The sequence below is a fragment of the Neodiprion virginianus genome, chromosome 3 (assembly GCF_021901495.1).
Source record: "Neodiprion virginianus isolate iyNeoVirg1 chromosome 3, iyNeoVirg1.1, whole genome shotgun sequence".
Classification (NCBI taxonomy): Eukaryota; Metazoa; Arthropoda; class Insecta; order Hymenoptera; family Diprionidae; genus Neodiprion; species Neodiprion virginianus.
The window spans coordinates 6178741-6203608 of NC_060879.1; the positions used below are offsets into that span (position 1 = coordinate 6178741).

The 24868-nt window shown below is 36.1% G+C and overlaps 2 protein-coding genes across 3 annotated transcripts in view; both read right to left on the reverse strand.

Moving 5' to 3' along the window:
- Nucleotides 1-24868, reverse strand: part of LOC124300277 (uncharacterized) — a 32679-nt gene that overhangs the window by 2016 nt on the left and 5795 nt on the right. For both annotated transcript variants that reach the window (XM_046754192.1, XM_046754191.1), the window contains exons 4-10: nt 9428-9548; nt 8594-8759; nt 2019-2212; nt 1729-1898; nt 1464-1646; nt 1303-1381; nt 1033-1211 (exon numbers count right to left, since the gene is read on the reverse strand). In XM_046754192.1, coding sequence (XP_046610148.1) covers nt 1033-1211; nt 1303-1381; nt 1464-1646; nt 1729-1898; nt 2019-2212; nt 8594-8759; nt 9428-9548 — 1092 coding nt within the window. The remainder of the gene's footprint in view (nt 1-1032; nt 1212-1302; nt 1382-1463; nt 1647-1728; nt 1899-2018; nt 2213-8593; nt 8760-9427; nt 9549-24868) is intronic.
- Nucleotides 2829-3669, reverse strand: LOC124300279 (probable small nuclear ribonucleoprotein E). Its single transcript, XM_046754194.1, has one exon. The coding sequence runs from the start codon at nt 3533-3535 to the stop codon at nt 3251-3253; it is 285 nt and encodes a 94-aa protein (XP_046610150.1). The 5' UTR covers nt 3536-3669; the 3' UTR covers nt 2829-3250.

Here is a 24868-nt window from a genome sequence, read left to right on the forward strand (position 1 = left end):
TGGACAGTGCAGTGGTTCAGAATATATATCAACAAATATTCACACAATGGCGAGAATTCGGTTCAAACTTCGCGGCGCGGCAAGCATTTGTTTACCCTGCGCGTTGCACTGCTGCGCGCTCGAGCGCGATCTTCAATTGTTACGGGTGTTGTTTATAACCTCAGTCGACTTTTTCTATCATTTATTACGATTCCTGACATGATGTGTGAGTTCCGTACTGCCGGACAATATTTTTTAAACGTATTCATCCAAGGTAAGAATTCAACGATGTGTTACCTATCGGAATACCGAGTGTATAATTTTTACCATTCGTACCGCCATTATTATGGTACGTATGCATGAGAAATTTCACGGTTCCATGTAAACTATTACTTGTAACTTCTGAACTACTTTTCCCACCACTACGAAACTTATAGACAATCTTTGTTATTGAAAAAGAAATGCTGTGTAAAAATTTCAGCCGATTCGATTAAGGCACCATTTTGTTAGAGAATATTTGAGAAGATTGTTCATCAAAACTATACTTTAACGGGGCACGTAAAATTATTTTTAGAAATTTCATACAAAGATGCGAAACTTTTGCATAGGAAAATGAGAAATTGTCAGAAGTTCATTTTTTGACGAGCTGCGGTAAGAAAATGCTTGATCAGGAAAATCTGAAAAAATTCAGTTTTGATGCTTTCAATACGAACTTCAAGTGAGTAAAAGGGCGAAAACGTCAAAACTGGTCAGGGAAAAAATCTCGTTTTTTCGTTCGATGAATCAATGAGTCGATATAATTATAGTGGCACTATAAGCGTTTTATGAATTAGCATTCGATTTGGTACGTTTCAGTAGAATAATTCAATGCCTTGGTGAAATAATGAAGATTATTTCATAATGAACAGATCTAATAACTGTTAAAGAAAAATTAACATCAAATTGGCAAATTCTGTGAATGTGACATTGACTAAAATTTAGTGTTGAAAGAAAATTGAAAGCCAACAGCATTAGACATTGTCAAGTCAGATAGTTCGAGAAATTGCCTCTTACTCTGGATGGTAGCAAATTGCGAATGGTTTTTTGACGATGTCGTATTTCGTGGGTGGGACATCTTGGTTGTTGGTCAGTGTGAAGAGGAAGGCTTTTTCCGATGAGACGTAATATCCCTTCGTAGTAATCTTTCCCCAAGGAACATCGCTAAATCCTCCACATATTTCACCACGTCCTCCCTGAAATTGGAAAGTCAAGAAGCGTTGTTTTACTAAAACCATATTCGGGGTTCTCGTTGGTTTTATTTGGTTTAAAATCAATAAATCTTACCATAACTAGAACATATGTGGGAAAGATGCCGTCGCAGTGTCGATGAAAGGATGCTGCTGAGTAACCGTGATTCGAAGCTCTGGAAAAATTAGAAAACTCAATGTAACGCAGTCATGAGTTGTGCTGCAAAAACTCCTCAGCGGATTGCTGAAAAAACTCACCTATAAATGAGTCTCCACGTCTGTTTCTGAATGCCGTACCACTGATTCAAGAGTCGCTGGAAGGCAATTTTGTCTCGCGACAATATTTGGGATCCTGGAAACAGGATGAGACTGACTCTCGGCTGGAGTCTCTTGTCCGAGCATATTTCTGCATACTTGTTCGGTAGGGCGGCATATCTGTACCTTCAAATAAAACAGGACAATATTCAGTCAAGTCCGCGAGCAAGATTCTGATAATTTTCATTTCTCAGCGTACTGAACACACCTCTCTAAAGATAATTCCATCGGCACAGCTCCGGTCGGTTCAACTTCCTCTGCGAATACTTGACTGTCGATCAGGAGAAGGCGAACGTAATTGATAACGCCAGACAAGTGCTGGCAAACTCGAACTCTTTCTTCCTCGGTCCAGTGCTGAGTAGGCTGAGTAACTCCTGCCTGAAATGTAAAATTTTGTAATCTGTTTTTTCAACACGAGTTAATCATAGCAGATTCAGCTTTTTGGAACATTCCGCAAATTGGATGTGGAAGAACTATCGATAATACTGAAGCTCGAACCTGGTACTTTGCCCAGCTTAGAACTGCCCTCCAAACATCCTCTTCTTCGAGTGCAAGGTAATCGGATGCAATCAGCTTGATCAATGCATCTTTTGGCAGGGTACAAAACGACGTCGTTTTTACCGTTTCGACCGCATTCTCACCGATAAAAGCATAACAGCGGTCTATAAACGTCGAGCAGGCACTTTTTCCACCTACGTTTAACATCAAGAGTAATTATTTTTTGGCACACTTCTCGCAACTCCATAGATACATGTTAATTAAGTGAACAAAAATGCCGTCTTTGCTCACTTTTGTGTGAAACCTAGGATTTCGAAGTTCGATATGAGTATTTTTCTGTCAGTCAGCAATTATTTACAATTTGTTAGAATGCTTCAGTCAGCAATTATTTACAATTTGTTAGAATGCTTTCGTCTCCTGAATCCTCTATTTTTTGCTGACACATGAGTATCTAGAAAAGAACCTACCCAAAGTTCTGATTGACTATCTTTGATAAAAAACTCATTTGGCTGCCAATATGGAAATTTCGTACGTAACATTTCAAGATTTTAAGCAACTTAGGTAACTTTAAACTGTGCAAATAAGCTCGATTGATTGCGACTTAGAGTACATAGCAAAGTGCGGGTAAGCATGGAACAAGACATAGAATTCGAATATCCTCTTTAACTAAGAGGCGACTCGAGTCGACGGAGTTGGATTTTTGTACAGTATTGTTGAATCCTTAAACAATAATAGATCAGTGATTCAGGTAAAAGAATAGGTAGATAAAAAACAGGTATAAAATAAGTCTAGGAATAAACACACGCAACGTGAAATTTGTACTGTTTTTATTGAACACAACGAGTCGAGGCGATGAGAATTTGATCACAGCGAGAAAGAGAGATATTATATACTTGATTTGAAACTTTTGCAAATATGCATATTACAATTTGATTATTTCGATGAGTACATAGTAAGTTAATATGCTAGATGAGTCGACTCGTTCTGAATCGGAATGAAATAATACAAATTCAATTAAACACTGTGCCCTAATCCTAAGCTTTAAAACTATTTAAATTACAAGTGGTCGCGTTCTTTGTTCGTCGACGGTTTCGACCCTGAGTAAATTTCGCTCTTCGCCGCTCTTCTTTCCCGTCGTTCTTGTCTCCGAACTTCCAACGATGCGCGCCGCGCGCGCCGGTTTCTAATTTTTTAGGTTAGGATAGGTTATGTTGCCGCTCTCTCTTCCCGTTCTAGTTCGCACCAGGGTTCGTATTCTGTATAAGGGTAATGTTGTCCCCCTTCAGCATTATCCTACCCAGCTGTTTTCTGTTCTTCGTTTTGACGTGATACTCCTCGGCATCGTCAAGGACGAGATTCATGTACTCGTCAAAGCCGACAATGTGACCCTCGATCCTCAGGTTGATATTTTCAAAGAGCCAGACTTGTACTCGGGAGCGATTCTGCAGATATCGAAATATCAGGTTTATCGGCTGCACCATAACCTTCTGCACTTTTGGCGGTCCTTTGTACGACATTTTTGCGAGTCTTTGAGATTGCCCGTCACTTTTTTAAACGTAAGCTTCAGTTTTAAACAAATTCGGCCGATACGTTGACACCGCGCAAACCAAGACGCGTTGTATGCTGGGATCTGAATAACGAATATGGCCGCCGCGATGAGCCTGGCGGCACTTTTTCCATTTAAGCTATTTAAGTCCGTCGGCAAGTGACGCCGCACCGTTTGGTGGAAGCATGTCGAACTAGCGCAGCAACATTACGGTTGATATAAAGGATCGTTGCATCGTCGCCGCGTTTGGAATGTTATCTTACGTCGATTTTCTGACACAACTCGACGTCAAGGGATTTCATTGGTCGAATCTAACGGAATACGCCAATGAAATGAATTGGTGTTGTGTTGTGTCAGAAAATTGACGTAAAAGGAAAGCGGCCATATGCTTTTATATTTTATGACCGCGACGCGCCAAAATTTGAATAGATTTCACGAAATTTTTTATTAATAAAAATTTCTACATTCAAGCGATGTATTAATGGAAATTTATTGATATCAAATGACAAATAACAGTTTATACTCAGTAAGAAATACATGGTTGCATGTAAAACGTTTCAATGAGTCGTTTTTGAATGGTTGCAACCGATTATGTTACTTTTATATGGTGAAAATGAGCAAGAAATGAGAATTTTGTAAAATTATAATAATTTTTTTAATTTCATTGTAGATTTGTGTATTTCGTTTTGATAGCTAGTCAAAAATTGTGATTGTACATGAATTTTGTGAAAAAAATGGTAATTAGATATCCATATTATGCTGCAAATTTATGGGAAATCTGAAAATTCAATGTCCACATGACTAAGCAAATTTTCGAAATACGTATTGTTGATATTTGGCAAATGACGTAAGTTTAATTTCATGGATTCTTAGTCCAAAAAGTAAATACTTTTTCGTGCAAGTAAATATTTGTCAAAATTGTAAAACTGCGATTCGTGAAAATTTATTATTGAACAGAGAAATGTGTTCCAGTTTTCAGATTTCTTCTCACAAATTTTTTGCAACACAATTATTTTGACTCTGTCGTAAAATAACGGTTAAATGTGAAGCTGATCATTTTTGCAATGACTTAAAAACAGTTAAACGAAATGTCAAAATAAATCACGTTACTGAAAAAATGAAGAAAAGTAACTTTTTTCTACATAAGAAATGTTCAATTTCTCAATGACATCGCTTTGCCATTCGTTATCCACAACGATTTGAACAACGTGACGAATACAATAAATCACAACGCGTATTCCATCCACAGTGTAATACGCGACCTTTCTGCTGAACATTTAACTTTGATTCACGCTGGTGGAATCAGAGGCAACTCCACGGATACTGCGCAACAATACCTACTGCTAAACGTAGCATTACGTGACCTGTGACACTCGGAAAACAAAGACCTTTTAACCTCCGAACATGTATTATATATATTTACTCATACAAGAATGCCTTATATACCTACAACTACGGCATGCGCATATCGCCTGAAATTATACAGAGGAGCTTTACGAATTTCTGGCACGTAAAGGATTAAGGTTTAACGGTAGTGACATGGAACGACATTTCACTCACGCCTAACGATGCCGGATGAAATCTCTCCCCCTTGCTCTGTCCTTCTCTTTCCTTCGCGTCCAGCCGTATCGGCGAAGCCGTAATACATGTACACGTATATATAATATATAGTGCAGATACCACTTCTTGCCCATACATCGAGATTAAAATAATGAAGATTGATGGGGACTCAAGAATGTCACCTTTTTAGCCGTCGCCCTCGATCTTCCCTTCTTTCTCTCACTCACTCACTCACTCTCTTTCTCTCCGAATCCCTGGCACGCGGAAAAAGGGGTACCTGGTCATTTTTTCTCTCTCCATTACTTCTTTTTGAACTGCATTACATAGTCAATTTTTCAACCAACTTCCATATCTCTACAACAGTAGAACCTCGGTTATACGAACTTGCGATGATCCGAACCATGACTTGATTTATCCGAGCTCTGGCCCAAAAAATACATTTTTGGTGCGAAATATACATTATTTCTCGCTAAAAATGTGAAGCAGCCGTTCGTCAATTGACAATAAACGACTATGTAAAACCAAAGTAGTAAAATAATCGTTCCCTGTTTGAAAGAGGTTGAATATGTATTTGGATGTTTAATACGGACTGTTTGTCGATTTAAATTTGTGTAGTATATATTATTATACTTTAAGATAAAAAATTCATTTCGGTTATCCGAACTTTTGATTATCCGAACTAGGCTCGATTAGTTCGTATCATCGAGGTTCTACTGTAGTGTAGATACATATTAAACATATATCGAATTATACGGGGGTAAGAAAATTTCCACGCTGTGGCAAATTTATGTCCAGTGTTAATTAAATTCAGCGTTGCTGTTTCGAACTACCCGGTGAAAGGATTTCTGGATATTCGTGGAATTTTCTATTTCGATCCGGTTCGACTCAGTTCAAAACGAATACCTGTGAAATACAAAAGCTTTACAACCAACGCTCGTTGAAACACGCGTATTGATAGTGATATTTGCTTTGTGAAGGCTGCTCATTTTTGTTTCTTGTATTTCGAAAATCTCTTTTCGACTGCATATTCATAAATGAAAATACGCGGATAACCGATTTCGAGTACAACGCGTTATGCCCGACGAGATGTAAGCGATGTATTAGTTCGAAGGGTGGCTTTTAATTCTCACCTCGGCATTCCGCGTACCTAATTTCTCTACTCGTTCATCAATTTTTTTTTTTTCTTTTTTTTCTCATCGGGGTGGCTTACAGTCATCCTTCAATATGCCGAAAAGACAAAGAAACCCCTGCAAGGATTAAGCCACGCTCATCATCCCCTTCTATACAGGATTATAGCCTGTAGCACATGAGTCAAGCACTTTGATCGTTTATCCATTAATGACATTTTACAATTTTGAAACGGTGTGGGGATCGGAAGAACAAAAAATTGGAAGAATTGTGATGACTCTTAACTCAAAATTTGTCGAATTACTTATTTTAACACTCGGAAATTCAATTCACAAAGAGAATTTGATCCTTTGTTTTATCTTCAGTATACATGAATCACGAAACATATTTTGACGAGTATAGATAAAACTGTATAAAAATATAATTGCATACTGACTAAATCTGTATTTTTGAAAGTGAATCGAACCCCTCCCCATACATTGAGTTCCGTCCAACTTTCATGTTCCCGGCACAATCGCATGGTAATTACCGTAGGGGACGTTTCTGTTGTGGTTCATTATTATAGAACGCGTAGCAATAGGCAGGCAGGTCAATTGACCGTTGAATAATCGAATTGGAGGGTATAACTCACGAATGCGCGGGCTTGTCAGACGCGGATAATCTCATTAAGATTTGACTCCATTATGGCTAATACAATACCGTATACGAGATCAAAGTATCTGCACGAAATTTATGCAGCTACACTTCCGTTGAATTTGTGCAAATGTACGTATCATCTTTTTACAGAGTATATATTCCAAATATTTTCTGTACTCGATTTTCACTCCCGTGAAATGCTAAATCAATTTCACGCATCGGGATCGCCATAACACTCAAAGGTGAAAATTTTTTCCCAAAAACATAAGAATATGTTAACTTTTGACGAGAAGTTTGAGGAATATTGAACTTATATTTTACCGAGATTCGAAGAACTGATTATTTTTTTCAAATTTTAATGAGAACATCTCAATTTTCATAACCACGTTGCTGATGTTGTCCAACCAAAATTTTGACTGTCAAGAAACTAACAGAAAACTGTTGTTAATGTAATTTATTTTCTCAGACCAATTTGAAAATATTTAACTTTCTTATCAAGCTGAAATTCGTCCTTGCCAATCATTTGTATGAACCGTTGAAAGAGTATGATAACTACAAGGGTTCTAATTCTCATAAGAACTTGAAACCATCCCCAAACAGCACGTTAAAACTAATATTTCCAAAAAATGGGTAGACTTTTCTGTATTTCCAAGGCTACAGAGTTAGAAATGTATTCGACGCCAACTAAAAAAGGTGACAATTTGTTCACTGGTTAAAAGTTTTTTGATTAAGTTCCTGCATCGATGCATATCAATTATGAATAATGCCGAACTGTGAATTAATATAATTATCTGCGCAATATTTTTGCCCAGAATATCATCTAAGCGATAAATGCTTTTTTAGAATCCGGAACCCCGTGAAATTAGGTTAAAGGTTACGGAAAGCCATTAGCGGCGTTTGTTTTTTCCCCGTTCTATTTTCGTTTTCCTTTTTATCTCCGGAAGGGGGGGGGGGGGGGGGGGTGAGTTCCGCTTTGTCTTTCGAAGCTTACGAAGCGAGCGGCGAAAGGCGAAAGGCGAAACGTTATTTGGGCGGTTGAGCTCGCTAAAACGGTGAGATTCGGGGAGCCCTTTAGCCCCCTCAAACGCCGCGTACACACAGCGCGATTCGCGAAGTAACAAATGGGGAAAGCCGCGTGATGCGTCCCTTTGTTAAAGGGGAAAATTTACGAAAGCTCAACGTGTCACCCCGCAGGAGCGGAAACGGTGAATCTGAAACCTGTCCCTTCCCCATCGCGCCTTTGTCCGTCTCCGCCGGTTGTGACACTTTGCTAAAAGACCACAATACCGCCTCATAACTCATCGTCGCTGTGCCGATGCTAAAAGAAGGACGAGAAAGGAAAACGAAGTATACAAAGAAAATGCTTTCATTCGATGAAACGAGGGTTAAAATATACACCCGAGCTGCTAAAAGAAATCAAATTTCCCGCGCACTTTGGAAAATTCAAGAATAGTCGTATGTCACCGCTCATGCGAGAAATAGAAATCAAATTTCCCGTGCACTTTAGAAAATTTAAGAATAGTCGTATATCGCCGCTCATGCAAGAAAGAGAAATCAAATTTTCCGCCCATATTGAAAAATTTGAGAATAGTCGTATCTCACCGCTCATGTGAGACAGAAAAATCAAATTTCTCGAGCACCTGAGGATATTTAAGAATAGTCGTATCTCACAGCGCTCATAATGTAATTATTTCGATAATATCACCTGGCATGTTATCCTGAGCCTCGAGGGCTGCCGTCAGCAAGGTGCAAGCGTTTCCGGGACTCAGGGTTGACGAAACATGATCCTCGCAACTCCTCCACAATTCTTCGACGCCCAGTTCCTGGGCCAAACCTAGCATCTCGAATATTCCACTGTCCTGTAGCATTATCTATATGAAAAAATTCAGAAAAAATAAGGCCATCTGAACAATTTCTCGACGGTCAAAACTCTTTTTCAAATTTATAAATTGGATGCGTCGTTGGAAACAGAGCGTGTTACATAGTTGAGTTTTTAGATGCCTTGGACTTCGATATTACAAGTTATCTGAAATTTTTGAGAGAATGGTCACGTAGATAATTTCTAACGAACAAAACCGTATTTTAAGTTGGAAAATTGGATGCACCGTTGCGATGATGAAAGTATTAAATTTCTTGATACATAGAAATACTGCCTCATCAAGTTTCAAGATTAGGTCAAAACTAACACTCAACAGTGCTTAGTTAAAAATAAATACACCTGAGAACGAAATATCTTTATGAATATTTTTGTAACGAGTATCAGAATTGTAGAATAAATATCGAACTCTCGAACGAATTTCAAGGGTAAATTACCAGTGTCAGCTATGAACACAGTTAATGTTGAATTGTTATGAACATAAACTATAATCAGATAACAGTTGATAATGCACAGATTTTTGAGTACTGACTGCACTGTATATTCTTCTTTATCATGTGGATATTTTTTTATCGCTTCCCATATTTCCGTCAAGATTTTAATATTGGGCAAAATTCGGAATGTTTTTGATCTTTGCCGAAATATATAATACGAGGCACTCACCTTTCCAGTGTATATGTAATTGATAAACTGTCGGAAAGTTTCCGGGTGCGCATGAGGCATTCTTACGGGTGTTGGATTCCCAGGAGATCCCATCCTTTTCGATGCCGTGAAACTTTTGCACCTGTAACAAACACAAACGAATATTGCACACGCGACGTTGTTCTCTGCAAAATCCTATTTATCTTGTACAGAAAAGGTTACTGAAAAAAATGTTTTCGCCGTGTATTATAATTTTCTTATAAGCCAGTTTGGACGTTTGATTTATGATAAAAATGCTTGGATACTGCATGCATATTTTCGCAACATTCTTGAACGCTTTTCCGATAATACTCTTTCCGATTTGTTCCGCGAAATTTTTTACCAATTTTCAGTGAATAATTTTAGTAGAATTGGACTAAAAAATGCCAACTTCTTAATTGCAAACGTAGGCGATTAACCTGCTCAATCTGAAATTTCTCTTTATCGAAACCAATGGAAAATTTGGTCTGGTTTTGTCGGCGTATACACCAATTTTTCAAATTCAGTGCCAGAATCTAGCTGCTTTCTTTCATAGCTAGTAACTTTTCTGTCTAGTTCTTTTTGTTCGTATCGTTGCCACGCTCCCGCAAACTGTTTTTTCAGTGACTCTAACAATGTAAGAAAGAAAACAGCATCAAATTAGAAAAGTATTTTTTCAATATAAAATTCAGCCGCAACAATTCTGTCTTACAATTATTACCAGTCCCTGCTGCCTGAAAATCAGAAAACTAATCCTCATTCGAGTAGCACTCTAAAAAAATCAATAATTCCTAAATCTTTGTCCGCTATCAAAGTTAGGGCCGTAAAATCACACGTCTTTGGACGTGAGGTTTCGTTGTTAAAATTTCGCATCGCACTCGAGCCAGATATATATTTACCCAGCGCAAAAGGCAGGGATGCAACGTTCTTAGACGCCCTTTTCTAACGATCCCAGCTGCACGCTGCTCGCAGCCCTGTCTGTCTTCAAACCAAAGTCGAGTCATACCGACGCGACGCACCACTTCGGCAGGGCTTGCAATATGATGCAAGGGGGTGTGCGCCGCCCTTGCACTCGCATACCGTACACACCTCTGCGTCTATGAGGCGTATTACACGTGACTTATTCTCGTTACAAAAGAGCGTAATTGACTTCGTCAGAATGGTCGCTCTCTCTCTCTCTCCCTCTCTCTCTCTCTCTCTCTATCTCTCGCTCTCTCTCTCTCTGCCCTTGTCACCCCGGCATGACAGCAGCGGCTTACTTCCTAGAGAATATTTGAGTCCGTATTTTTTTGTTTTATTCTTTCTGTTTTTGAAGAGGAATACGGTGCGTAGCGTATGCGAAAACCACAGATTTTTGACAAATTTTCAGCAATATATTTGTACTCTCGGGCAGGTGTATTACAGTATTTCCTCTTAATAGGGCCCCTTTTAATAGACACCCTTTCAATAGGACCCTTCCCAATAGGGCCCATCTCAATAGAGCCCCTCTCAATGGGAACACTCTCAATAGGTTTAGAATCGGTGAAAAAAAAAACTGTCACCTGAGAAACAAAACCGCATTGACGTGAATGAGACTGGGCCCTATTTGGAGGGAATACTATTATAGCTTTTTTTCTTTCTTTTCAACCAAATATCATACTGAAATTAATAAAAACAGCATCGTCGATGCATAAATAAATCATCGTAACTCAATACTCACTGACAAAGAAATACAAATGTTTGATCTTGTGTTATTCAGTTAGTTTATATAAAAATTCAACAAAACCGGGTGTTGATATTTTTGAGTCGAGAAAATCGATAACTAAAAGCTGGTGATCGAATTCTCAAAAAACATCAAAACAGCAAATACACGTAAGGGGCCATTCAAATGTTACGTGACGCTATTTTCAGCCATTTTGGATCCCCCCCTCACCTCTCGTTTGGGCCCTATGAGTATCGTAAAATCACTGCAAAAATTTGGCAAAAGTTTTGGAAACTTAACGGATATCCAGCTTATACCGTGACGAACATCGAAACAGGTTGATTTTTAGGAATTAATCTGGCAAAAACTACTCATGCAAGGTTAATAATTTTTTGATACCAACTTTGTAAACGTTGAGGAGTTTGTTCAAAACTTTTTATCGGAAGAAAATATTATTCCTTAAAGATTTGTCTATTTACGCTTATCGATGATTTTCGTGCGCAGTTGATCGATGTTCATAACATCGCAAGCACCGGTAGTCCGATATAAAAATAAAAAAATAAGCTCATCAACTACATCGTATTGGCTTTCGGCTGACAAATTTTTTTTTTCTCCTTCACTCTTTGGCGACGAGAAAAAAATTCTTGAAAATTCGAACAAATTTCGTGTCATTTCATCGATTACAGCTCGACAAAAACGTGTTTAAAATTTCAACCGTTGAAAGCCTTTTTTTTGAAGGACAAACAATGAATAATATTGCGTCAACAATTTCACTGCAGGTTAATCCCCGAAACATTGACGTAGTCATCGTTTCAAAATACACAATGACTTTTCAAACGAATTTACTCAAAAACGAACCCCTCAAAACTTGTGAAACTTCAACATCAACGTACACTTGTTGAAACTAATCTACATGAGTTTTTTTTTTCAAACATTATAGCGACGTCTTCAGCAAAGCTATGTGAAAAACCCCGTGCACAAACATCTGTTTCGTAAACCCAAGACTTAAATTGTATCTTGTACGTACATGTAAATATATACCCAAAAGAATTGTAGAAAAAAATGTTTCCAGTATCGAAGTGGCAGACCGCGGGCAAGAATTTACGTGGAAACAAATCCAACGGGTACAAATTTATTCGGCGAATAGCAAATACAAATGGAATCGCCATGGATCGACGTGCAGCTAGACTCATCGATTCGGTCAGAAGCCAATAACGCTGCCAATAAACTCCCGTATAATGTGTATATACATACGTATATATATATATATATATATATATAGATACGAGTATATATACTATAATGTACATCGGATAGAGAGTCCGTGGAGTTTGTTGGGCACGTTCCTATGTTTGTCAGTCCAGAGGAGGCAATATCCGGTCCTTCGGAGGCGCAAAAGTGGTGCGCGAATTCGCCCGCAAGTTGCACTTTTTTTTTTTTATACAGCCTCGAGGGCTTGGATGATAAACCTTTCTGAGATCGCGCGGAGGAGAGTCGGTTTTTTTTTATTTGAATAACATCGACATGTGATAGGATAATTTATTTGTGAAAATTTAATTTCACCCGAATACCATCAAACAATAACAAGTCACGTTCGAGTCTATCAGTTTTGTTCAATTTTAACCGGATTTGAATTATTTATAGGTATAATTAAGAAATGCTTGTGGAAGCTCCATAAAAAAAAATTATTCTCGATAAATTAGTAAAAATCGATTTTTCAGAAAAATATTCATCATTCTTTACATTGATATCAAGTTTGTTGGTAAAATTTTTTTGCAACCAATCGACATTTTTTTTTATTCTTCAATCAAACACTCAACGATCAATTATAACATTCGAATGGTGATCCACGTGTGATACAATAAAACTACGCTAAGAAAGTTTACCGAATTTCTTTTCGGTCAAGTGGAATTGTTTATTTTAATATATATTTTTTTTTTTGTTCTTCTGCTTCTCACCATTAGGAGATTCGAATTTTTTTGCTTCTCCTCTTTTGTTCCTACGTAGGTTTAAGTCCGAAGTCAGGGACTTTTGCGATTTCACATATCGCCAGTTTTCCAGGTTAAAAGCGTTCTTTGCAAAATAAACGGGTGACATGGATGTATACTGCATACGTAATTATTACACGTATATTACATGCCCTCAATACACACGTACCTTCACCTATATATATGTGTATATATATATATACATACACGATCGCGTATCGCGTCTCGACGTGGCTTTGCTGCATTGCTTTGCAGCACAGAGAACCCGATGCAGAGACCATGCTGGGGCTCAAAGCTCGTCTTGTGCTTTTCCATTTACCTTTTCCTACCTGTGTAAGCGTACACGCGCATGCAAGCACGCCGACCCCTCTCACCCCCTCACCTTTTTACCCCTCAATCGGAACCTCAGTCATCCCGGGAGTTCGAGCACCCTTTGACACATTTTTGCAGACCGGTTTTTCTCCCATCTTTCACACTTTGACGGTGAAAAATAATAATAAATAATAATAACTCGGACTAGGATATTAAGGAGACATTAGGAATTATATCTCATTGCAGTACAACAATGATTTTTAATTAAACTTTATGTTAGCCTGCAGGCAGATTTTTCGATTTACTCGAATTTGCAAGGTTTTAACTGTCGCAACAAATTTTTCTTGATGTCTGTATTTTAACACTAAAACTTGCTCGTCCAAAGATTTTTTTTTTTTCTTGTTCAATATATCTTTATGCTCATCTTTCAAAATTAATATTGTTAAGAATTGCATCAACAAGTGATTTAAACTAGATTCCTTAAAATACCTGTTGTACAACTTTTGCTATCCCCAGGATTAAAACAATGAAAATTAGGTTTCGTAAATTTCGTGACAACTCAATCAATCTTTGACACCTTATCGACAACCGTATCGGATTTCAATTAGACATTTTTACAGTGTCGTTTACGCAGTAAATTACTTTCATCATTTTTTTTAAAGCTGCTTTTGAGCTACATAAATTTCTCCAAGTTTGAACCGAAATGTATCAAAAATTGTAAATCAAACCGTGACGGATAATTGCGGAACAATAATTTTCATAAAAATCTGTACGGAATATTGAATTTTTCAATTCGGTTATTGTGATTGGTTAAGAATAAAATCCAAGTACATAAGGAAAAAAATTATCATAGAAAATAAGTAAAAAATTATAGTAAAATATATTTTCAAGAAAATGAACGCATCTAAATACATGGCAAAAAACTGAATCGTAATTTATAAGAGAAGAAAAAGATTCTACAGACACAAATTCAAAGAATCAAAAAAATTATATACGCGTAAATCGTTAACTGATTCATCTTTATAAAGCACGTACGATTTTCTATAAATAACGGATAATTTCATGATTCTGATTTCATATAATAAGATGATGGGAGAATTTCTGTGGTATAAAAATTATCGTTATTTAAAATTGTTATTGCAAATTTTTTTCAACTGCATAACAAAAGAAAAAAAAATTATTTACGATAATATGAATAAGTTCGTGGATCAAATCGAAATTGTTAGAGTTGGATTTCGTATAATATAGCTTATATCTATCGCAGTTTTTTGTCACCATGTTGAGCTAGTTTTCATTCTAAAAGACCGAATCGAATTCAGGTATAACTTTGTTAAGAGTTATTCGTGCGTGAACGAGATAACACCCAAATGATGTTTTGCTCAGAGGGGAACATTTCTCGTTTACGTTTAACTTGTCCTATAGTTTTGACACATTGGCTGGAAATAATTTACATATTTAGTTGTTAATTTTATCACGTGAGATTTGCCGAAGGTTTAATTCTCGTTTTGCACTTGTGGAGATTTTTCTAATTTTTCTGGTAACCATATTTATAGTTTTTCATTGACTCGATTTTACCATCCTTTTCGTGTCTCGTTGTTTATTTAAAATTACGTGAAATATGTGATTGATGTTGGTAGATTTATAGAAGAGAATCTAATTTTTGCGTATTGTATGAAATTTTCAAATCTCAAATCCGTTCAAGCGAGAAAATTTTTTATTTCCAAAGCGAGAAAAGCATCGAATTTATGTTCTTTCGCACGAATCGTCATCCGCGAATTATATTTCATTTATTGAAAATGCAAGATACCTAAAAATTCTACTTCCAGTATAATTTACTTTAATGTTGACATTTTCACTAAGTATAATATATTCTTTTGTTTCAGAGTTTGGTAATTTTTTTCACCGTTTAACTATTCCGGTTGCGGTTTTCTAGGTTATATTATAATTATTTATAAATATTGAGATTAATTTTAAATACGCGCCTTTTGAAATCACTTCAAATATTCATAAACAATTGATCAGTTGAATTAAAAATCTGAGAAAACTTGAGGTACTGTTTCAGAGTTGGGACAATTGCAGAAAATTTTTTAAACAAAATCAGAAATGACGTGGGAAAAACTCTTTTTGCTCTTTGAAATTTCGCAAGTCGTTGACGAATATAAGGACAACAATGGATAAAAGATATTTTTGTAGAGATTTGAACATTCTGCAAAAAAGCTCTGATGCCTAAGATTCGTAAATGAAAGTTCAAGGTTTTATTTATATAAAATTATCATTCTGTCAAGAATAGTTACGAAATAACTACATCATAAAATATATATCACAATGTTCGTTAAACGTGAATTATCATTTCCCGCAAAAATATGATCTCTAATTGAAACAGCGATGTTTATTTTTTATTATTCCGCAAAATCGGTGGCTAGAAGCGAGAATCGTGGGAAAATTGAATTCGTTGCGATTTCGCAACATATTTTGCGTTATATGTAAAAGTTGCAATTTCAATTTTGGTATAAGCATATTTTTCGCGTACACATCAGGTACGGTACATAATAAAATTTATATCCACGAGTGTAGATTGAAATCTATAGCGCGCAGTTTGATCGGGAAAATTTGCAGCGTTGATGTGGAAACCGCATTTGGAGAGGTAGAAAATTACTCATCGGCGCGGGTTAAAGGGTGAAATTGAAGGGGTAGCGCATATCCAGCGGTGACCGCATTTCAACCTGTCTGCGGCGACGCGATCGTTCCGTACATACGTGCATATCCGTCGAAACAAACTCTTCCGATCTCCGCTCAAATGACTCGATCAAGTTTCAAAACCGCGACAATGTCGTTACTCGTATTACTGGAAAATACGCACTGAGAAAAATTTCATTTGGGATAGTAACTGCAAGAAATAAATAAAACAGGTATCGTTAAAAAAACTGTTCGAATATTGTTGGAATTTTTTTGCTATTGTCGATACTTTTTTGGTAATTGCAACGCAAAATCAGTTTCCGAGGTTAACTCTACTCTTTTAGTTGAATAAGGCTTTAATGTCAATTTATCGTTGCACAAGCGTTAAATTTTCGCAACAGTTGCAAGAAAATATAACAACAGTGATCGTAACGAGAAAGAATAGTAACGGATGCTAGACTTTTTGGTAACAGCTAGAAAACTAATTTTCATTTTCTACCTAGAACTATATTTTTCGATTGTATTAAAAAATGAAAATAGTCGAGGACTGACCGGTAACCGGAAATAAAAATTTTTCTCAGTACATACATGTACCTATTTTTTATTATTACATTCAACGGATGTATCCGGAAATTTTTTTATTCAATTAGAGTTATTTACTACTTAATTCGCCTCGTTTTTCAAATCATTCCAATGAAACTTGTGCTTTTTTACGTACGTTAATTGTTTAAAAACTGATTTTATTTTTGCTTCACATAATAGAGAATTTTTGGTAATGACCGAATATTTAACGATAATAATCACACTTAAGGGAAATTTCCTTACCCGTTTCAATTTCGCTTGAATAATTTTTATCACATTACTTTTCACTGATTGTGAGATATATGAGGTTCGTTTTTAGCGTGAAAATATAATATTCTTCCACATGACGGAAGATTCAAGTTCGTCGGTATAATTTAATTATGAATAGGGTTGCGTTTGAAAATACTGATAAATGAAATTGAAATTTCTACTGCAAAAGGAAAATCAAAAAATAATTTCTTTATCATACCTTATAACGATCTGAGGCAAACTCATTTTTTGTCACTCTTTTATTCAAATATTTGAGAATTTGCTTTAAAATGTGAGAAAAACTGACGAATGTAGTAAAAACGTAAATGTTTTGGAATAAAATTTCTCACCCTTTACATTTCGGTCATTGAATTTCGCAATACATCGATTATAAATCGAATCTAACACGCGTACTATGCACATAACGCACTTAACGTGAAATCATTAAAATCGTACGAGTAAAACCGCATTTCATTCGTTTTTATTTCATTTTTTTCTCAACCTCCGATTCTTGTCAAGCCTTTTCCGTCGACCTTTCTTTCTCTTGGTTTGCTTTTCTTTTTTTCCTTTTCTTGTAATTTGAACCCTATCTTGCAATCAAGAATTTCCAATAATGACGTTCACGGGTCAAATTTAACGACTGCATTAATAAGTGTACCGGTGCAGTTTCGCAGCAAGCTGCAGGCTTCGGTATTAATGAAGAAACGAAAAACCAGCGATGCTGGCGTGAAGAAAAAATCCAAAGACGTGAAAAATTAAATTTAAGAAATAAAAGCTTGCTTTCTTCAAGGTGAAATAAAAAATACGCATGGTGCATATTTAACCCTTTCATTGACACATTTTTCTACTCAATATTTTGATCTGAATTTTCATAACCGGGTATTTTTCGCTCGCTGATCACGAATCAGAAATCAGTATTGGATCATTTTTAAATCCAAGATCGCGGATTCAATATGGCGGATACAAAATCGAAAAAAACCATAAAAATTCTATGATTTTCGCAGAAACTTGTTACTTCTATATTGCAATATCAGTCATAGGAAGCAACAAAGATCATTTGAAGTTGTAAATAAACTGTGATAAGGCTAGGTCAATTTTTGAGGTGGGACGATGAACATTCGGAAAATGAAAAAAAGTACCCTGCACTGAGAGAAATTTTTATTTCCGGTTACCGCTCAGTCCTTGACTATTTTCATTTTTTACCACAATCGAAAAATATAGTTCTAGGTAGAAAATGAAAATTAGTTTTCTAGCTGTTACCAAAAAGTCTAGTATCCGTTACTATTCTTACTCATCACGATCACTGTTACTAGATTTTCTTGCAAGTGTTGCGAAAATTTATTGCTTGTGCAAGAATAAATTGACGTTAAAGCCTCGTTTGACTAAAAAAGTAGAGTAAACCTCAGAAACTGATTTTGCGTTGCAATTACCAAAAAAGTATCGACAATAGCGCAAAATGGTTAGGCGTAGCTCGTTTTTCGTAATTCCAACAATATTCGAACAGTTTTTTTAACGATACTTGTTTTACCGAATTTTTCTCCTTACCATAACAAATGAAATTTTTATTGTTTTCTCATAATTTGCGACGCCTCGGCTCTAATCACCCGGAGAACTCGGCGAGAAATCAAAGAAAACCGAAAAATTACCGGGTCTAAGGGTGTAAATATATATATATATGCTGCTGGCGCCACAGCGGCGGAAGAGAAAAGAGGATCGGTGCCAGGGGCGTGTGGCGAAACCGAGTTTCTAGGGGAGCTTTTTTTCTCCACCTTTGTCACTCGCTGCGAGCTTTCCGCGATGGGGTTGAATGACGCTCTCTGCCGCCTCGGGCAAACGCCGACATAATACTAACGACCCCCGAGAACGAGACTTTGAAGACTTTAACTTTTCACCCCCGACGACGCCGATGCCGCGTGCATGTATTTATTTATTCGCACACCTGGATCGAAAGAGCGAAACGCAAACGCTGAGCGGTTTTGCGTCTCGTTCAAACTGAAAATCGAAATTGGGCCGCCTCCGATGTATCTCATTACAGCCCTGAGAATTTGTAATTTTTTTTAAGGTGTTACATGGCTTTTAAATGGCAAAAAAAAAAAAACATTTTTTATATAAGTTCTTTTTTAATATGATTAATGAGTTATTTTACAATTAGTCAAACTTTAAACATGAAAAAGAACGATATTTGAACAATATTTTGTGAAATTTTCAATCGAAAATTTTGAATAGTTCAAGTATTCTCGAGGTGGACGGGACAGCTCGTGATAACTTTATCTGAAATCAAATGAACAAATATTTTTTGGCGGTAGGTGAGTATAGCTCGTGAATGAACGAAGGATTTTTGAAAAAATTGAAATTTGATTATTCGGTAGTGTTGTATGCAGAACGGTATGATTTTCGGTAAAATAAGTTGTGACACAGGAAAAAAAATCCTTTGTTCAATCACGAACTATACTCACCTATCAACGAAAATTATATTGTTTTTTTTATTTCAGATAAATACTTGTTTCTTCAAAAACCAATTCCCAGCGGCTGAATTCGCAAAATTTTTGGATAAAAATATCATAAGGTACCGTTCTTTTACATGTTTAAAGTTAAAATACTTCTTTTATTGTAATAAAAAAAAAAAAATATAATGTAATTCCATCATATTAAAATTGAACTATTCTTTTCATAGAGATTATAACTTCGTTCCAAATAATGTTTCTCATTTATACAAGTAAATGACCAAACGAAATGGAATGAAACCCAGTCACGAATTGAATTTTTTCAACTCGCTTCACATCACTTATATTATACATATAAGTTTCGAACCTGTGTTGTCATTCGAAGAATTAAATTATCCTGAATTTTTCCGAGTTTACTGATTTTGCGGTATAATCTTCGCGATTTTTATTGTAGTTGCTTTTGTAATTATATCAAAGACTTGACGATTAGAAAGATACGAGTTTTCAAGATTTAAATCCGAGCTTCTCTGTATCTCACAATCAATACTAGATTTCAAAACAGCGGTTGATTTGTACAGATGTTCAAATTTTGAATGCAGGTTACAATAAAATGCGGATTATGTACACGATATTCAAAAATTTGATAGTAAAAAAATATTTAAAATCATGGTTTGTTCTTTCATTACTCTAAAAATTTACCCCTGGACAGTTATTTTTTCAGTGACGCAATTACAAAGTATTCGTGCAATTTATAAAATATTTGTAATCCGTGGTGGATACAGAAAGTATTTTTGTTCTATTTAATTGGTTGACGCATTCGCGCCAAGAAGATAAAAAGAACCTCTTCAGATCCTTAATTTATCGGGAACGGAAAGAAAGAACGAAAAATAAAACACAACTTCGATGGCAAATATTTATCCTGTCCAACATATTCCTAGATGAGATCAAAGAACATTCTTTACATTCTTCTGTAGGTATACTCCCGTATGCGAAAAAAAAATAATTAGGTTCAGTAAATATTCGAAAACCGTGTATGCCCAGAACAAAGGGAGTGTCAAAGCCCCAAGATTGGTAAATAAATAACAATTATTAATAAGAACATAATAATCATGAAAAATTACAATCTGCGTAAAAGTAGAAAATAGAGAAGCATTTTTTCAAAATTGTTAGAAGGTGAAATGTTCTGATTGAAATTTATAATTCTTTTAAGTGCTTTCTACTCCTGAATATATTGGTCAGTAATAATAAAATAAAAACAATTTGAAAAAAAAAATCTTATTTAAAAAAGCGCAGCTTTCGACAATTTTGAAACAGAGTTTCTTGATTTTCTTCATCTAATGGAATCCGAATATATTTCACCCTTAATTCTGATTCACCAGACTCACTTTTCTTATAATTGGTAAATTTTCTCCTGTACGAATCCTTTCAACGCAAATCGTCGCAGTGTTCGTAAATTCCAAAAACTTATAACTTTTTTAACAAGCCATTTTTTAATTCAACGAGTCGATACATACATATACAATTATTCCCGAAAGTACTTTAATCAAAAAAATATTTCAACCCTTTCTTCCTAACGCTTTAAAAATTTCGTATTTCTCTCCTTGCACATCGCGTCTTTTCTTTGTCTCTATCTTTTCGTCGGGGTTGAAATCCGCCAAATTTCCTCACCCCTTAAAAAAGTCCGTGAAGTAAATCCGACGCAACAACGAAAACAACAACATAACGGTTGTACATCGTCGAGTGGAAAAAATCGGGGTCCGTTATTCCTCCCTAAATCTTTCAGTGTACATCGGGAAAGCGTTCTACGGCATGACGCTCTTTGCGACGATGTTATAACGCCTCACAATACAGCCACCCTCTCGTCTGTCAACCGCAGAGAACCGATCTTTCGAAACACGATGCGAAATCTGAAACGAAACGACTTCTAGAGGCGAGAGAGAGAGAGGGAGAGAGAGAGTGAGAAGGGGGTGGGGGGTGGGGAGGAGGACTGATTGACTTATTGTCACCCTGATAGCTTTTAACGTCGACGGTCCGACGCTCGATTCGAAGGGGCGCGAAATCCACCCTCACAGATACCGGCGAATATCGCTGTATCTTGCTCCTCGAAGTTTCCGCCACCCAAACTGCTCGCTTCGAGTCATTTCAAAGTTTCGCTTTATCGAGTTTGAGGGTGGAATAATTTACATTTGTTTTAATTTCACAAAACCGCCGTACCGTTATTCCGCTTTTATTTTATTCCCGAATACTGTTGGCAAAGGAATCGCGCACTGGAAGGTAAAAAAACCATCGCAAATAATTCAGCGATTATACCAAACGATTCAAAATAAACTTTATTCACTTTGAATCGATTTTGAAATATATTTGAAATGAATATATATTTTACAGAGAAAATATCGTGAGTTTGAATTTGAAATTTTGATTATTGATCAAATTTTGTTGAAAATTCTCCGAACCATTAAAGTTTTTTTAAAATATCATTTCTTGTTTAAAAAAAAATTTTTTTTTTTCTACCGAACAGCTGCCGAAACAGAAAAACAGAATGAAAAATATTACTCGAAATTTTAATGGAAGATAGAAATTTTTCTTATGAAATTGTGAAAACAAAATTTTAAAGACATTTCCGTTATCGAATCAAACAAAAAAAGTTCAGGCATTTTTTTTTGTTTCTCTGGGATCTCGACAAATGGATGGGACGAAAGAAAAGTGTTTAAAAGAAACAAAAATTATAATTAGCAAAATCTGGCCGCAGACTCGGTAATTTTTTTTTTCTTTTCTTTTTTCTTTCTCATCCTGCAGTTTCCCGGATCGTTTTTAAATTTTGCGAAATTTCACGTGAGTAAAATGAAGGAACACTGTTACGGTAAATAAAAAAGCTCGAATCGAGTAATGCGGTTCAAGTCCCGTCAACGGGTTCAACGAGTGAATGGGATTTAATTCGTCGAATTGAATAACCTACTACAACGAGATGCGAGATGATAGCGAGAAAATCCGCACCCATCGTCATGCGTAAATGTCAAACAGAGACGGGCACTGTTTTATAATTGCTCGCGGTAATTGCCGTGCTTTCATTCCCGCGGCTTCGCTCGCGTCGCGTGTATGCGTTAATAAATATACCAATCCGAACAATAATTACCTCATACACGCAAAATCAAAAACGAATTGTTCCGGTTTTTCGAGGGGATTCGACACTCGGCGCTTTCAAATACACGTCGAGGGTTCCGAATGCTTATTGTTAGACGGCTGGTTCAAAGTGCCGATTTTTCGGGGGAATATTGTATAATATCTACGCACCTATAATTGCTTCCTTTCATCCGAAGAATCTCGTCCCAATTAAAATCCTGCCAAAGCTTTAAACGCTCGCTTGTAGTTATTACCAGTTATAATAAGTACTTTACCGGGGATCGGATTTAATTCTTTTACAACGCTGCCGCGTTTTTATTTTTCTTTCCACATTTTTGGAATCTCTTTTTTTTTTATCGACCTCTTTATTATCTCGGAATTTCTTTGGAGAGGTGTAAAACTCACAAATACACGTGATTTTTTCAAAACTTTTTCTGTTCACTTACTTTCAAAAGATCCAATTCTACAGAAGAAATGGAAAATGTTTTGCCTGTACTCGACGTAAATTAGAGGTTAAATTTAGATGGTAGATTTTTTTTTCTGTATTCGTTCAATCAAATTGTCGTAAAATTGATATTTTTTTTTTCTAATAATCGTTGCAGTCGGTATAGTTTGATATTTTCATCAAAAATTTGTTACAAACTTCAAAACGTTAGGTGAATTTTTCGAGGTAACAAAATTATTTCGAAACTTATGTCGTAGATAGTGTCGAATATGTTTTATGAGAATCAAAAATAGAAATTTTGAACGAAACGCAACATTTTTTCACACAAGTTAAAAATCGTAAAATACCCAATGAAGTATTCTGTCGATCAATATTTTGTCGACGTTTTTTTTTTCATCGATACCTTCATTTTTTCTTCAAGTGGCAAATTTTTTCCACTTTCCGAAAGTTAGGAGCTTCAGAGTAAATTGTTGAAATTTTATAACTGGAAAATTTTATTTTTTACAGTGAACCCTGAAAGTACAGTCGTAGAAAATTGATCGAATTCTTGATAATTTCTTCAGACAATTTTTATAAATTGATGAGAAAATAGTAAATTTTGACAATGTATAGTGATGAAAAATGAAGCGATGAGGTAAAATGTCTGCGCTAAATTCAGCGAAACATCGACACCGCGGCTCCATTGATCAGTTATATTTTCATGCGGATAAAAATATACCAACCGCCGAGAGTGACTCGCCTCAATAAATCGTTTGATCTATAACCTCGACTTGTAGAATCCAGTCCATCAATAAGTGAGCACAAGACTACACGGTTACTTTCTTTGGGAAGAATCGATTCCCGTTTCGAATACCGAGCCGAGTACCGGCATAAATCGAAAACTTTCAAAGCCAGAGGGATAAAATTTCCGAAAAAAGTTGGAGCGCTTCGAAAACCCCTGGGATTCGGGATTCATTCATGTAACCAAGTTTCGAAAAGGTATGTATACAATTTTTGTCTCTCACGACTGACGAAAACGGCACAAGCAACGTCAGGGGGAACGATACGAGTACGTGGAATAATTTCAATCATCTTCATTTTTTTGCTGACTTTTCAAATTTTGGTGACTGTTCAATCCGTAATCAAAGCGCAGGATGCTTTCTCTAGAAAAAAATCAAACAGCTTACGTATTTGGATATTTACTTGACGCTCGTTGTTTTCATACCGATTTGAGTAAAAAACAATATCAGAATTTTTCACAAATCTTTTACAAATACAAAAATAAGAGAAGACAAGTTTGAAGAATTTTTTTCCACACATGTAACTGATGTGAAAATTTTTATGCAGTACGGAAAATCTGGTTTCTTTACGTTAATTGAATTGCGTAACAGTTTCGTGATGGGAATCAAATTCGTATTTTTCGAATAAATCAAGTCAAATAGGTACTGACTGCAGGAATTAATCGCACGTACGTTTAATTTCGCGCGTTTTTTGAGTCGCTAATAATCGTTTTCAACCACCGTTTATCACACTGAGAGACATTTTTAGTTCCGATTACCGCTCAGTCCTTGACTATTTTCATTTTTTACCACAATCGAAAAATATAGTTCTAGGTATAAAATGAAAATTAGTTTTCTAGCTGTTGCCGGAAACTCTAGTATCCGTTACTATTCTTTCTCATCACGATCACTGTTACTAGATTTTCTTGCAACTGATTTTGCGTTGCAATAACCAAAAAAGGATTGACAACAGCGCAAAATGGTTACGCGTGCCTCGTTTTTCGTAATACTAAGAATATTCAAACAATTTTTTCAACGATACCTGTTTTACTGAATTTTCCTAGTTACTATAAAAAATGAAATTTTTCTCAGTGCAACGTTCCGATTTCACGTCCCTTTTCACAAACATACATCGTGAATTCCTTACGACCGCACGTTCCGTCATCTGCTCAAAATCGACGCGCAGGCG